Source organism: Coffea arabica, chromosome 4c, assembly GCF_036785885.1.
Source record: "Coffea arabica cultivar ET-39 chromosome 4c, Coffea Arabica ET-39 HiFi, whole genome shotgun sequence".
Taxonomy (NCBI): domain Eukaryota; kingdom Viridiplantae; phylum Streptophyta; class Magnoliopsida; order Gentianales; family Rubiaceae; genus Coffea; species Coffea arabica.
In genome coordinates this window covers 2,606,351-2,622,450 of record NC_092316.1, presented here as the reverse complement: position 1 = coordinate 2,622,450, position 16,100 = coordinate 2,606,351, and the positions used below count along the sequence as shown (strand labels likewise).

The 16,100-nt window shown below is 37.2% G+C and overlaps 3 protein-coding genes across 4 annotated transcripts; 2 read left to right on the top strand and 1 right to left on the bottom strand.

Annotated features, from left to right (window-relative positions):
- The first annotated feature begins 248 nt into the window (after window positions 1-248).
- LOC113740037 (regulator of telomere elongation helicase 1 homolog) lies at window positions 249-11,160 on the top strand. 2 transcript variants are annotated; one of them, XM_072045429.1, is made up of 23 exons: window positions 249-482; window positions 1,099-1,355; window positions 1,716-1,864; window positions 2,081-2,162; window positions 2,243-2,390; window positions 2,592-2,748; window positions 2,979-3,155; window positions 3,491-3,612; window positions 3,759-3,804; window positions 5,132-5,273; window positions 5,346-5,500; window positions 5,723-5,814; window positions 5,904-6,011; window positions 6,102-6,170; window positions 6,813-6,899; window positions 7,692-7,751; window positions 7,861-7,976; window positions 8,600-8,657; window positions 8,767-8,872; window positions 9,032-9,084; window positions 9,181-9,756; window positions 9,917-10,023; window positions 10,754-11,160. In XM_072045429.1, exons 1-23 carry the CDS (start codon window positions 381-383, stop codon window positions 10,833-10,835), a joined length of 3,051 nt encoding a protein of 1,016 aa, XP_071901530.1. In that variant the 5' UTR covers window positions 249-380; the 3' UTR covers window positions 10,836-11,160. The 2 variants fall into 2 exon arrangements, with proteins under 2 accessions (XP_071901530.1, XP_071901529.1); XM_072045428.1 differs by having other exon boundaries at window positions 9,917-10,062.
- Window positions 11,161-11,302: 142 nt separating this feature from the next.
- LOC140005127 (transcription repressor OFP14-like) lies at window positions 11,303-12,470 on the bottom strand. Its single transcript, XM_072045430.1, has one exon. It carries the CDS (start codon window positions 12,341-12,343, stop codon window positions 11,435-11,437), a length of 909 nt encoding a protein of 302 aa, XP_071901531.1. The 5' UTR covers window positions 12,344-12,470; the 3' UTR covers window positions 11,303-11,434.
- An 837-nt stretch (window positions 12,471-13,307) lies between these two features.
- Window positions 13,308-15,704, top strand: LOC113739603 (uncharacterized). The gene is made up of 2 exons (XM_027266867.2): window positions 13,308-13,548; window positions 14,443-15,704. Exons 1-2 carry the CDS (start codon window positions 13,308-13,310, stop codon window positions 15,102-15,104), a joined length of 903 nt encoding a protein of 300 aa, XP_027122668.1. The 3' UTR covers window positions 15,105-15,704.
- Window positions 15,705-16,100: the final 396 nt, after the last annotated feature.

Here is a 16,100-nt window from a genome sequence, read left to right as displayed (position 1 = left end):
TTTGACTGATCCAATCTGGGTTCGAGTCTAGACCTGGACCGTTGACAGCCCTAATCTTTTCTATCTCTGACTGTCTAGATTCAAAATTCAAATTGTGAACTTGGCAGTGGGAAGAATTTTGATGATACCTAAAGAGTTGGGCCATAGGAAAATAGGCCCAAAAGGCACGTATAATCCAAACGATCTGGTTTTCAATTTGCGTTTGATCTGTTAACAGTAAAGCTTAACATCTTCGTGGGCTTGTTGAAACCCAACCCAGAGCGTCACAACAGCCTGCAAGAATGGCGGGAAATTCTCAGTGTAGAAATTGTTTCCTAGGGTTTATTATCATCCTCTCTGAAAAATTCTTCTGATCAGAGATTAATCCATGCAAGGAGAAGATGCCAACATACAACTTAAGAGGGATCAATGTGGACTTTCCATACGAGGCATACGATTGCCAGCTCGTTTACATGGAAAAAGTCATTCAAGCTCTTCAAACTGTACGCTCGTTCTTCATGATTTTATTCATGTTTTTATTGAATTTTATTATGAAAAATTTTGCAATTATTCATAACATGTTGTGCTAAATAACTGCATTCATCGTGTAGTAGCTGTTGACAATTTTCATTTTCATTTCCAAAATCTGGACAGCTGGTTTACTTTTAAATTTTTTTAAAAAATTCTTTTTCGTTATGGAATTTTGGATTCTTTTTGTTGAATTTTCATTTTCTAATATTTTAGCTCGGGAGGGGTGGGAAGGGATATGGGAATGGGAATGGTGATGGTGAGAACCGAATACTTATTCTAAGTCGAGGGGGGAAACAAAATCCTTAAAGCTGGTTCATCTTCTATTATAATTAAAACAGATAGTCATTTACGTAAAATTTGCACGACCATGTTCTGCCAATTTATTCAATTAATGTTATTTTTTCAATAAATATCACATTTTTATTTTACAGATGTAACTTGTAGGTGGTGTTACAAGAATGGGAAACTCAATTCTCTTATTTTTTGAAAAAAATTTTTGGACCTTAAAATCACGATTAACATGTTTTTATAAGTCATCCTGGATTGAATGATAATAAATTTCGTTCACGACCCATTTTTGACAAGCAGAAATCTAATGCACTGCTAGAGAGCCCAACTGGAACTGGGAAGACCTTGTGTCTTCTCTGTGCTACATTGGCATGGAGAAAGAGCCTGGGTGGTTTCTCTAGAGGTAGAAGTGAAAGAAGTAGTCAACTTAGCAGTCAGGATCCAGATGAATCATCCAGGGAATCACAATCTTCAAAGTTGCCTACTATCATTTACACATCGCGCACCCATAGCCAACTTCGTCAAGTAATTCAAGAGTTGAAAAGTACCAATTACAGGTATAGATTGCTATGATCACTTTATTAAATACCTTTATTATAACTATAGAATCTGTGCTTATCAAATATTGGAACTTAGGCTATCATTTTCTAATTGGCAATGTATAGTTATTTGATCGGAATGGTAGTAGAGTTGAAGAAGGCTTATCCCTACATGCATCTAAACTCCTATTACTTAACTAGTTTAGATGTGGAAGTTTGGGAAAAAAGATTGACATTAATAGGTTGTCAGATAGATGTTATGAAAGTGATGAGTTGTTAAAGGTGATTGCTTCACTACTCTTCTGACTTGCTTTCTTTGTTGTCCTTATAAAATTGCAACTTCTGCATCCAATCAAGTGGTCTAAAATTGTGCTGCAGGCCCAAAATGGTAGTTTTAGGATCTCGGGAGCAATTATGCATTCACGAAAAAGTTCGTTCACTTCATGGTAAAGCACAGACAAATGCTTGCCATGCCCTATGTAAAAAGCGCAAGAAGCATTATTGTGCCCATTTCTCTCGTGTTTCAGGTAATAATTTAAATTTCAAGTTTGGCATAGCAAAAGCTTTTGATCATATATCCATTGCTTTGAAGAGAATAGGATATGCAGCTCTCAGTTTTTTGTAATCTTTTCTCTGCACTCTTTACCTTGTAGAAAATGGTAAAAATGAAATAAAGCAAAAGAAAATGAAGATTTTACTTTTTTGTTAAACATATCGAACTTTATTATGTTATTTCTTTCCAGAATTCTTGAGGAGTAATCCTGGTCTAGGCGACGAACCTGTTGATATAGAAGACTTGGTCAATATTGGACGAAGTTGTGGACCGTAAATTCCTTGCTTATATTTCATTTAATGTGTAAGTTAACACAGTTAACTTTCTAATAATTCTTTGACTTAATTTTTAGGTGTCCTTATTATCTGTCAAGAGAGCTTCACAAGGTTGTTGACATCTTATTTACGCCTTACAACTATCTTATTGATCGTGGCTACAGAAAAACTTTGAACATTGAGTGGCAAAATAGTGTATTGATCTTTGATGAAGCACACAACTTGGTATATTTTATCCTTCATCCTTATGTTCTACGCTATCACTTTTCACCTTTTTCTATCATTTTGGTCATCTATTATGAAGTTTAAAGGATGTCGGCGACTATAGCTTTGTATAGTGTGAAATAAGATGCCTTAGCACATATTTTATTGATGATGAACTGGAATCTTAGACACAAAACATCGTGCATTTCTCGTGAAATGTAGGAAGGATTGTGTGCTGATGCTGCCTCTTTTGATCTGCCCTCAAGCCTTCTGTCTGCTTGCATTTCTGAGGCAAAAAGTTGTGTGGACCTTTCCATTTCTCGGAGGGATAAGTCAAATGATAAATCTTGCAAACCAGATAATTTTGCTATTCTAAGAGGTATGAAGGAGTTATTGGAACTGCCTGAGACAATAAATTGGTGCATATGACAAATGTTCTTGTGTTTACCCAGCATATGTGCCAGGCTGTCAGTTACTATTCAAAATTTATCTGGCTTGGCTAATTTGATATGTGTTTATTCCTGGTCCAAAGGTGACCTTTATTATTAGAGTTCATTTTCCTGAAGTAATTGTTGGTTCGTTTCACTTGTTTCCTTTGATTTTCTGCAGCACTTCTTCTGAAGCTTGAGAAGAGAATTGCTGAAGTGCCTATAGATTCCAAAGAATTGGGGTTCACAAAACCTGGGCCTTACATCTATGAGCTGCTTGCTGATCTAAATGTCACGACAAAAACTGCCACCATGTTGATTGATATAATCGATGAAGCAGTACTACTTCTTGAGGAAGGTACCCCAGCCATTGACTTTGTTCGTGCTTAAAGAACTAATGCTAACTATCGGTAACTGGCTTAAAAGCTCTATCCCCCTACGTTAGCTGGCTGAAAAAGCAATTTCTCCTTAATCCACTCGGTAAATTGAAACAAGTCCCAACCACGAGGCTTTGCCGCGAGAGTAATGGTACCTGGTGCATGATATCTTAATTATTATCCTTCTATTGTGTTCTGTTATCTGATAATAGAGATAAAACATTACAGTACTTGGAGCACTGATGGCGTTTTGGTTCATCTCCTGGCATTATGTTCTTATTTTCTTTTTAGTAAGAAATGTCTTTTCTTTGGTTAGATGCAAATATCTCTGACGATGGAGGCCAGAAGACAAAAGGGACTGTCTGCAGATTAGAAAGCATGGGGGATATATTTAGATTAATATTCAGAGACAATTATAGTCATGCTAACAACTATCGTGTAAGTCCAGATCAATTCCTCTTCAATTTCAGCATATTTAGGTTAAGTTTTTTCTTTCTTCTACACTGTTGCTTCAACTGTGTTGTTTACTGGCTGCTTGGATATATTGCTAGTTGTTTGACAAGAACTCTTTCATTCTTGTCCAGGTTCATGTTCAGGAAGTCGAAGGAAGTACATTAGATGCCTTTAAAGGTAAACATTTGAATCTCGTTTTATATTTTGAGGATTACTTCAATCTTGCTCTTATTATTTTCCCTGGTATTGGTATTTTCCCTGGTTGGTAATGATCAAACACTTCACTCCAAGATGTTTTAAATTTTTGAAGAATTTTGCTCAATCAATTATTTAATGATCAGATTCCACTATTCAATCATAAAGCAGCTTATTCAATTTTCTTCAGAGACCTACCAATTTAGAATTTGAAGTTCTGGCTCTAGCAGGTCTTTGTACGGGAGAGAAACTTGTGAGATTTGTACAAACTATAGATACCATGTTCTTTTTCGAGTAGTAACTTTCTTAGATGAATCTTGGTTTAGCAAATCACTAATAGCTTTCCGTTAAATTGCTAAAAAAGTAATGGCAAGTAGTATCTGTTTGAAAGGCTAATGCAGGTAGGATGATAAAAAAACACAATAGTGTACCACTTTTGAATAATATTCAGGACCTTTCCTCTCATCTTTTGCTGAATATAAGGTTTCTGGTTAAGTGTGCATTCTTGTAAAGCTCAACAGTTGCTGCTAAGGTTTTTTATGTTCTAATTACAGTGAAAGATTTTACTCGTGCTAAAATTTGCATTTTGCAGAGGACACCTTTTACTTTTATGTATTATATTATCTAATTGACAAGGATGAGGGTGCACATCTCATCTTTTGAATTGCTGATCATTTGTAGGTGCTTAGTTGAACTTGGCTGTTGTTCCATTATCCCAGCCATAACCAAAATCTTGAGTGCATCTGTCATTAGGACTACATTGAGGAACAAACTTCTTAGAAAGCAGAAGTTTATTCCTGAATCCATACTCACCTCTGTGGTGCTAAGCTATTGGTGGGAAAGTCTATGCCTTTGTTACAGATATATGATGGTGCATTTCGTACTTGAGATATGTATTGATTAAAAATTTTGAAATATTGAGTTATGTATTGATTAAAGATTTTGAAATATTCTTTGGGCATAAACATAGTACAGTCTCACAGATGCACAAAAGTGCATACATAAGCACTTATGTACACATTTATGCCAAGAATATTTGGCTGGTATACCATTTGTAGTATACAACCATTCATCTCACAAACCAAGGAATGCCTTTCAGAAAATAATATCTGCTCTTATTCTATTTTGTTTACTTTATCTACACAAGCAATTTAAGTCTGCAGATGCATATGTATGTCAGAAATGTATAGGCCGAATAGCAATCAGTTTCAGGATAAGCTGGCAATATATTTATACACCCTTAAGAATTCCAAATATTCACTCTTGCCAATCAGTGTTTCTGTGTTTTGCTATGAATTTGATGCCACAGGCAAGACCTCAAGAATTCTTAGTTGGTGGTGTTTCAATCCGGGAATTGCAATGGAAGAATTCTCCAGATTTGGTGTTAGATCTATAGTTTTGACATCTGGCACATTATCACCCATGGATTCATTTGCTGAAGAATTGAAACTGTAAGCAAATTGTTTTCACATAATCTTGATTCTTGAATTATTTCTGAAAAAACACCACTGTTAATAATGTAGGGAATTTCCCATTCGTTTGGAGAATCCTCATGTTATAACAGAAAATCAGATATGGGCAGGAGTTGTGCCAGCCGGTCCATCTGGTTATGCTTTTAACTCTTCTTATAGGAGTCGTGATTCGTTAGAATACAAACAAGAGCTTGGCAATGCCATTGGTATGTATATATTTGAATAAGGCATCATGTAAAACTATTGAAAAACTCAGACTTCTAAAAACATAACTTTGTAATGCTTCTGGAGAGCATCAAGTTCAAAACTACTTGTAAAGACAACTCGAAGTCAATTTCCTCTATCATAATTAGATTTTTTATAGCAACTAAATGTTATTACACATGGTCATTTAACAAAGTTCTTATTTTCTGAAACTTACCTTATAGTCAATTTTGCTCGAATTGTGCCCGATGGACTTCTCGTGTTTTTCCCATCTTACTACCTTTTGGACCAATGCATTGGGTGCTGGAAGACAATGGTACGTAGTCTAGCTTGTGGGATGAAAATACTTTTATTTTGCTTTTATCTTTTTTTTTTTTTGACATACTATGTTTATCATTTCTGCAGGGTCATACAAATTTATCAAATTCTAGTACAATATGGGAGAGAATCTGCAAATATAAGCTTCCCGTTGTTGAACCTAGACAATCATCTCTTTTTCCAATGTCGATAGAAGTAAATACATCAAGTTGATATGAGTCTACCTTTACTCTTCTATATTTAAGCCTTATGTTAGATCTTTCAGCTGCATTCTCTTTTGGACAGGACTATATGACCAAGCTGAAAGATAAATCAGCTTCTGGGGCTGTATTTTTTGCAGTTTGTCGTGGAAAGGTATCGTTTCTCCTCAACTAAAAAAAAGCTTCTTCAGATACAATGCAGATTTTATGCCATCTACATGGAATTTTAGTTTGATTAATTTTATCTGTAGCAAGGGAATTGAAATGAATTTTGTACCTTGGAAAATTGAATCAATAAAAAATATCATTGGAAGCAACTTTCTTGATGATCAGAATTTCGTTGACTGATATAACCCTAGGTAAAAGTTTGGTCATGATTAATCTGCAAGTTGAGGAAATTATGAATTCTTTTTATCTTCTATGGCGTGGCCAATATGCCGGGAAGTTTATGTGTTAGGTCAAGCTGAATTCTGAACGAAGTCTGTTCCTCTGCAACAAAACTCACAGCATTATATGCTGCAGATTTATAGGTCCCTTGCTGCATTTTTATTCACACAGGGGAAGACTGTTGCATGATGCTTCCCTTGTTGTTGGGTTTTGGATCTATTAGATACACTACCTTGGTTCTGCGTTTTCATTATCACCCACTGCACATCTTTCCTGAAGTTATTTGATTCCATATCTCAGTACTGAAGATGCATAGTTGTTTAATATTTATTATACATCTATGTGGCTATATTGTAGAACTTCCATATTATGGTTCTTGCTCGACCACTTTATGTTTTTTATGTCTTAGGTCAGTGAAGGGCTGGATTTTGCTGACCATGCTGGAAGAGCTGTGGTCATCACCGGCATACCATTTGCAACAAGGACTGATCCTAAGGTTTGTCTATGGCTTTTCTTCTCCTTGAAATTCATTTCTCTGGGCCAACTGTAGATGGCCAAAAGAACTTTCATTCTAAGATCTTGTTTGCTATTCTATCCTTGTTTAACTCAGTGCAAGTACTCTATTGCTGGAGTATTGTACTTTAGCTGGCAATCTTCTGTTTAACTTTCTGAATTTCTGCTGTTGAATCTTGTAGTTGCCAATGTTATTCGACCTGTGTCCATATGTTTTGATACTGAGCTGATTTCAACTGTTTGCTTTTTCTTCATCTTCTTATTGTTCCACGGAAAAGCTTTAGGACCATATGTCACAATAGAAGTGAAATTCACCACATTTGAGGAAATCTCAATGGGTGGATTGGTTAAACCTCAAATGTATCGGATTAATGGCCCAGGAAACAAAATAAAGGAAAGAAGAGATAGAAACTAATGGAAATAGAAGAGATAAGTATTCAGTTGATTCTCAATTTGTCAATATATGTTGAGGAATAATTACAATCTATGAACCTCAAATTTTGCTCTATGCTTGTTGGCAAAAGGTGCACATCCTGTATAAAACAGAGACGTGGCTTGCCTGTTAAATTCTCTTATCAGATCTTACCTTTGAAATTTTGATTGGTCAAACATTCTTCTGCAGATATACGGAGTAATTTGTAGCCTAGTTAGTATTGTTTCATGTTTTGCATGCTCTCTTTCCATCTCCCATTCAATTGGTTATCTACATATTTGTTGGATTAGCAAATTTTCCTGCTATATGTTGAACATAGTTATGTTGGATGATATGGTACAGGTTCGTCTAAAACGCGAGTATTTGGATGAGCATGCCCAGTTGCAACAATTAGGACAAAAGGTAGTTTGATAATTCAGGAGAAGTTATAAATTTTTCATAATGCAATTACATTACCTTTTGTTGCTTTAGATCTTATAATGTAATATAATGCTAAACTTAGAATTCACAGGCTCTGACTGGAGAAGAATGGTACAGCCAACAAGCATCTCGGGCTGTAAATCAGGCAGTTGGTCGTGTCATACGTCATCGGCATGATTATGGAGCAATTATATTTTGCGATGAAAGGTTTGTATACCACAGACCTGTTGCTTAACTTACACAAGATTATTATCATAACTTGGAGTTGATATGAAATCTGTTGTAGCATGATTAGTATAGAGAAGCCAAGCCATTCATTTGCCTATTAGAGTGTATAATATGTGGAGTATTTAATTTGATTATTTTATTGGTCATGTTTGATGTTTTATTCCAGTACTTCTTTTCTGCACTATAAGTAGAATTATAAATATCACCTTGGAGATGATAGTCTGTCAGCTGAAAATTACATCACTGGATCTGTTGAAGCTTGTGGAAAGTGTTACTTGTGTAATTTGAATAGGTTCTGGTATGAAATTTTGTACATTTTTCAGTGCAAATACCTATATCGAGACCCAGACATTAAAAAAAATGTTAATTAAGACCCTGTATGCTTTATGCGTGTAGAAATCTAAGGCAAAATGGAGAGTCTGGCTCAAATATGGCAGGGCAAAAGGAATAATCCGAGTAACATTGTTGAGATTGATGTCTATCATGTTACTGGCTGTTGAGAAACTTGACAGTTTCTGTTTTTCACCCCTATGCACTTGTACAATTGGTAATGTTTTAAAACATCTTATGCTTTTGAATTTAATCCACGACTCAATATACAGGTTCTCAAATTCAAATCGTCAATCCCAAATGTCACTTTGGATGCAGCCTCATGTCAAAGTGTGATTTGCTTCCTTTGCAATCTTTCCTGTTGTTCTTTTCAGGTTTTCTTAATTTTCCAGCTTCTTATTTTCAAATGATAACATGCTTGCGGATGCCCTCCTTGCAGTGTTACTCTAAATTCGGGGATGTAGTCTTTACATTGACTCGTTTTTTCCGCGATGGAGGAATTTGTGGTCCTACAAAGCTAGAATTGACTCGAAACAGCTGTCAAGGTAGAGATTCTTTGTGTTGTATATTGGAATATGTTTTCGTATAAAAGCACAAGCTGTTAAAGGGTAGCATTATCCCCCCTTCCCCTTCCCTTTATGTTCAGCTGGTTTTCACTGTTTTGTTTAGAAGAAACTTTTGATAGGTGGATTTTTCTTTCGCAGGAAATGTGGAAAGCTCTCAGCCTCTGGACAAACTTCATTCTGACAAGCTTCTGGTATATTTCAATAATTCATACTTGTTTTGGGTTCATGTCCACGTAGGACTTCAACAATGATTTTCTGTTTTTCTTCTTTTCTCCCTTGTTCACTAGACCACAGATACAAGTTGCACTGTGGTTTCAGTATCATCTCCAAAGAAACGAGGCACAAGTCTTAGCCATCTGACAGAAGTAGTTCCTGCTAATCGTTCATCTTTGACGTCACACAAGCTAAATATTGGCTTAAAACTTTCCAGTAATGCAAATCTGTTAAGCCATTTGAGCACAAACATGCAATCTAGCTTTAAAGATGCCATTGGTTCTACCAATTACGATTTGTCAGGCACAAAAAGTAGTCAATGCATTGCACCTTGTTCTCTGAAGAAACCTAGATTAGTAATCACAGGACATGAACAGACTGAAAGTTTTGAGAAGTCTGATGAGCCTTCCTGCTCCAGAGAAAACAGTCATGCGACAAGTTATTCGACTGGTTTTTTGAAAAATGAGAAATTACAGTGGTTTAATGATAGAAGCAAGCAAAATGCGCAAGATAGCAGAAGGCTGCTTGAAAGCGAGGTGAAAGTGAAAAACATGACTTGCACGTCTATTGATCCAAAAGATAAGGAAAAGAACTCTGCCTCTACAGCGTCTAATGATGAAGAGAGAAAAGGATCAGCTTTTCTGATCCAGGTAACGTACTTGAATCCTTTTTCTTCACTTTCTTCCCGTTCTTCCCACAGCAGTAACACCCAAGTGGAGTTCTAGATGAAGGACCATCATCATCATCATTCTAGCTGTTATTTGTTTTCTTGGCCACTTATTTATCTACCTGGAACACTGTACCTTACAGGTCCAAGAAAAGCTTACAGACGCAGAATACAAGGAATTTGTCAGCTTTATGAAGGCACTGAAGTCTAAAGCAATGAAAATTGGGCATGTTTTGCAATCCATTGCGAGGTTATTTTCTCTTCCAGATAGGCTTCCTCTTTTACACGGGTATGGTTTTCAGCAACATTTAAAGAACAATGACTAGCAGTTGTAGTTGTCTTTTTTTCCTTTCCTTTTTTTTAAACCCTTATCCTTGTTCTTTAGTTTGGCTTTTTATAAGTTGGGGACGTCAGAAGTCTGCGTAAATGAAATGCTTCACCTACAGCAATCTTGTAACGTAACAAAATGCCTTGCTATTTGTGGAATCTCTGTGGGATTATAAACCAAACTCAACATTAAGATTTTTTTTCTCTTAACAGTCTGAGGGCAACTACATATTAACTTCCATCTGTCTTGAATTTCTCTGCAGTTCTGCATATTCTGGTTATTTACATTACAACAGCTTCATTTGTGGGAATTGTTTTCTGTAGTTATTTTATTCAGATAATGACATCACAATAGGGAGTTTCTTGCTTCTTGTTTTGGATGCTTCCAATAATTTTGACCTTTTTCTTTCTTTGGAATTAATGATGATGGCAATGAGAACTTGCTTATCCATGTGTTTTTCCGGTCAGCCGTGCAGAGTAAAGTTGGTTGAAGAACTCGTAATTCGATTAGTTCATAAACAAGAACAAATGAGCAGGATCAGTTAATAGACGAGCTTTTGCTTTTCATTTAACATTTCTGTGTTTAGGTATTTTGCATACTACCCAATGGAGTATCACACGTCTCATACGGCTTTTGCTCTAATTGTTTACAGATTCAAAGATTACATTCCCGCAAAGTACCATTCCATGTATGATCACCATGTGCAGGCTAATCAGAACGTTGCTGGTCTTTGAGGCGAGGGACACTTTGCTTGCATGCCTTGGGAAGTAGATAACTCTCTTTGCCATGTAGTACATACTGTCCTGTAACGTTTTACTAAAGCAATGTAGAAAATTTTCTGGAGAAAATTTTGCCCCATCACAATCACGGAGCCCCATCATCAAAAACTTTGCTTGTCCCTGTAGCCTGCGGAATGCGTGAGGTTTCTACCATTACTTCTAGTCAGACAGAGAGGAACCACAGAAAGGGTAAAGGTCTACGTTTTTGTCATGGAACTTGCTGTAACTGGGAATTTCTCGTGTAAAATTTCAATTTATTGGTTTACCGGTTACAATTTAACTGTTCGTCTTAGTTTAATTGTTTTCCTTCCACTCTACCTGTCTGAGAAAGAAGGATCACTAATGAATGCAAAAACGAAATAGATGACGACTGATGAGATCGTGAGAGAGCAAGGACTCCGGTGAAGAATTTGCTCAAAGTATCTAACAAACCAACACAAACATAGTACTAATTAACAAAACACATTTTACACAACTGACGATGACAACGTTTTTTTCTTTATTGAAATCTGCGACTAACGTTTTTTTTTTTCCTCTGACGTTACGTCTCTTGTTTAATTGGGTTCATTATTCTTCCTCCTCCTACCGCTATCGGATCGAGCACTCCTCGGCTTTGCAGGGGCTCCGCCCGAATTTTCACGTAGGACTACGATCAGGTCCACAAATGCTCTGAGGATGAACCTGTATGATTTCTTATCATTTAAGTTCAAGTAGCAAAACAAGAGCTCTTCCATGAATTCCCAATCAATTTTCCCGTTGTGATGCAGTCTTGCGTCAACCATTTCATGCATGGACTTCTTGAAATCATCATGAGGGCTGACGGAATATTTCAATACCGTAATAAAGTCTTCAGGGTTTAGCACTTCGTTCACGTCTCCCTCTCCACCGTCATCATCGTCACTCGCCGTTGTTGTTGAATCATTGATTCCGCCTTTGTTGACTGAGTTGGTGGTGGTGATGGTGGTGGAGGTGGAGCTGGTGCCTATAACCTGGAGCGTGCTTCTTGTCGAGCTCGTCCTAGCCTCCTCTATCAGTGAACCCGATGAGCTAGCCCGGGCGACGAAAAACCGATGAGAACCACAAAGATTAATCTCTGGTGGATCCTCGAACTTTGGCGAATCTAACAGTGCTCCGCTGGGTTTTTCTTCATTTTCGCCTTCATGGCTTCTCTCGATCTCTATGCTGTCTTCTTCACCTTCTTCCTTCTTGTACAAGGACTTGAAATTCTCCAGGAGGAAACGATCTATGTCAGACAGCGTTGCTGCACCGTCAGGAGCGTCTTCTTTTTCTTTGTTGTCATCAAAGGCAAAGGACGGTGTCTTGGGGTGTCTGCAGCCACGCAAAATCCAACTAGTAGTAGAGGAAGAAAGAGAACTTGATGTGGATGGAGACTGAACTTGTGGGGCGGGTTTCTTCTTCTTTGAGAGGTATTCTTGGAGAGATTTTTGAAGTTGGTTCGGCATTCTCTACCTGTTTCCTTTGCGTCCAGTTCTTGTAACCTGCCAGGCTATTCGGTAAAATGAACATACGGAAGAGGATGTGGCTTTATACTTGTACTTGGACGAGGCAAACCAAACTCGGGATGTAACGCACGGCTTCAAAGTTAAAAGATTGAGGTTTAAAGGATTTGTTCTGCTACGTAACTACAGCATTAATACGGACACTTCAATTGAACAAGGGAATTTACTGCAACTCGGTATTTGCATGGGGATTAAGTATGGATTTAAGTAATTTTTAATTTGAATTTCAAATTTTACACGTACACTCGTTCAAATTCATTAGTGTTAGCATCTAAACTGTCAATTGCAAAAAAATTAATCTGTAAAGTATTGGATCTCTGTTTGTAAGCATTTATTTTTACTTTGTTTGTTTGTTCGTCACGTATTCTATTACAGTTACACGTCAATTCAAAGAAAATCTATTAATTAAGCGGATGGATGAATTGGGTGATATCTCCCGTTATAAGCGACATTTTTTCGAATTTAAAATCTACCACTTACACTAAAAAAAAAAAAGGCAAAAATGAAAGTCTGCCAACCAAGACCATGAAAAGAATTGTGTTGCTGCGTTTGTGAAAGATGCGTGCGTGCATATATTGGTCTACTTCACCATTTTCTTTTCTGTTTTTTTAATAAGTTGAGTAGGCTCTTGCCACTGCCCCAAAAAAAAGAAAAGAAAAGGAGCTTATGTTTCAAAAGCTTGGCCATTATTTGACTAATAACTCTATAAAAAAAAAATATCATGTGAAAAAGAGTGCAAAGTGCACCACGGTAGAAACGGTGTCGTGGTGGAAGAATGACGAGAAATGCATGGTGTCAAAGAAATGTTGACCGTTGACAATTACAACTTCCTCCGCTTTTGTTCCGTGAACCTGAAGGCTGAAAGGGCCATAGAATAGAGCCGGTGCAGTGATCCACAAAAACAGAGATGGAGAAGGAAGAAAGGAGGAGGAGGATAGTGGAGAGGGGGTCTCAGAGACTCGCACTTATCACTGGTAGCATTCAAAACCTGGAATCGCTGCCCTTATCTCCATCTCCCAAGCCCCATCATGACACTTCGCATAGAAGAATTCATTCAGCCCCAGCAGTTGCTGCCCATGCCAGTAATGGCCTCTCCATTTCTCAGGATCAAGGACATTATCCATCTCCAAAGCAATCCCATTTGAGTGGTACATTCTCATTCTCATTTTCTTGTCATATAGTTTCCCTTAGAAAATTTTCAGCCACATCATGTTGTCCGAATTTCATGTCACTTACGAATATCGCAAGAGACATAAACATCCTTAGTTAGTGCTATATCTGTGCCTGTAAAATCAGAAAATCTTCTTGTCCTTCCCCGAATCATATTCATCCACACAGACCATTAGACATCCTATCACCAATTACTTAGTAATGTGATATCGAGAGTAAATGCTGGCTCGAGTGGCAAAATATTATTAAGGTTCCTGGCTTTGCAGCATTCCACTCCCTTTCCTCTTGGGATATTAGAACTACATACTTAAAAACAGTATTGAAGCAAATAAATATTGTGATTCAGAATTGAAGATGGCAATGAGACATTTTTACTTGAAACCTTCCTTTTAATTGTTGTGTTTTTTGCCTGACGGCTTAATTTGTTATTTGTGGCACGAATGAACGTGCAATATGGGTGCTGAAAGAATTGGTTGCAACATTAAGAAACGAAATTCTATAATGTGCTGTCATTCAAAAACCCTTCTCATCTCATGAATGCCCATCCTAGTTAGCCATAAGCATCAGCTTTGAATCATTGATCAGGTATATTCTTGTTTGTATTGCCTCTGAATCGAATGGCCAATACTGCAATGACTGTCGCTGTATTTGCAGTTCACACATTAGTTATATGGAATGTCAGCCTTAATTATAAACTTCTAATCCCACAACTACTTGATAGAATTGATATCGTCTTTCGAATTATTTACCTTGCAAAAAGTTAGCTGTATTTTGTTCACAAAGACTAGTTATATCGTCTGAAAGGCAAACATTCAACTCATCCACGCGCGGCTGCTTAGCAGTCATCTTCTAAAAGTTAATTTGTTTTTTAGGTGAAGCTGATTCACTTGGTTTACCATTGAAACACAACCTGAGTTATGGAGTTAGTAAAGATGATGGACTTCAGAACAGAACGAAAGCATTCAACCATCAGAATGATCACGCAAATACAGAAGAAATGCAAGACTCAGAAGCCACATTTAGAAATGAAGCAGAACTCTCAGCTGTTAATACAAGAGTGACTAAAGCATCAGATGATCACGCAAAGATGTTCATGAAAGAGTCAAGGGGTGGAACTCTTCTTAATTTTTTCACTCCCAAAGAAATAAATTCCAGCATCATATCTTCAGAGGATACGCGAGTATTCTGTTCCATCATGATAGCTCTGCTTGTAGTCATCGCTTATGCTAATCTTCCTCACCACATTGTAAAATCAAAGAGCCTGATCGCCTCAAGACCTCTTTACGTGCTTCTGTTAACTGATGTGATGATAGTGATTCTACGAATATCCTCCGCAAAGCAGAGAGGCTCTGGAGAAATGGACGTGCAAAAGAAAGCAGCAAAAATTTTGGAAAGTGATAGACATAATATCCACTGGGATGAAGCCATTAAGGTCCTGGAATGGGGTCTGGTGCTGTATCAAACTGTCCGTGCTATTTTCATAGACTGCAGTTTCTACATAGTCATTGTCATTTGTGGCTTTTCTTTCATGTAGCTAGCTCGAAGCAACTCTATATGATGGCCGCTGTGCTTAGCTCTATTATCAATTTTCTCATATCCCGAAAGTTAGACAGAATTTGTGAATCTGCTTCAGTTGAACCTCATCAGTTTCTGTACGAAGCAGTTAGTCTGCCTTACTTTCACGGTAACTTTTTGTGCATGCCCTGCGGAGCCTACATTACAATAGCCCCTCATTCAGGTGAGCCAGCCACTAAGTGGATTCTGGAATAGGTTCAGTAGGGGAGAGATTTCTTGCACCTCTGATGTCCAACGTACGGTCGTTGAGATCAAAATGCATGCATTATTTGTGCATCTAACGTTCGAGAGAGGGGAGTCAAGATGCAAGATCCTTCACTGAATGCCATAATTGTGGTAGGTACGAAGTCTTTTATTTATTTTTTTTCTTTTCTTTCTAAATCATGGTTTAGAAATCAGATTCATGGCCGTGAGTTTGCCTGCCTTGATAAGCTGCAGCTCTTAAATTGGAAAAGGGCGTTAAGTATAGTTGTTGAGTACTCGTTTTCTATTGAATGTATTCTGGGACCAACTTGGAAGAATAGGCAGAAGGGTTTCCCTCTCTGAAAACAAAAGGTGTGCCCCAGCAATTTCATTTTGTGATATTGGTGGTCACGCTCGATTGCTACATTTTTCCTCTTCTTGTTGGTTTACAAACCAAAGAAATTTTTTTTTTCCAAAAAAAAAAAAAAAAGAAAGCAAGAAAGACAGGTAACTGTTAAATCATCATTTGTATGTCAAGTTATAATCTAAAATCTCTTCAAAGGGTGATATTATTATGATTTTCTACAGTTTTGTGAAAAAGTGGCTATGTGTAGCTTCTAATCTGAAATACGATAAGAAAGTTAATTAGATGAGTAGTAATGCTTGACTGCCCTAATTAAGCTAAGCAGTAACAGGTAGCTATTTGTTTATCTATCATATCTGAATCCTGATTACCAAGAACATGGTCCATAATAGTAGTGCTTAGCTATTA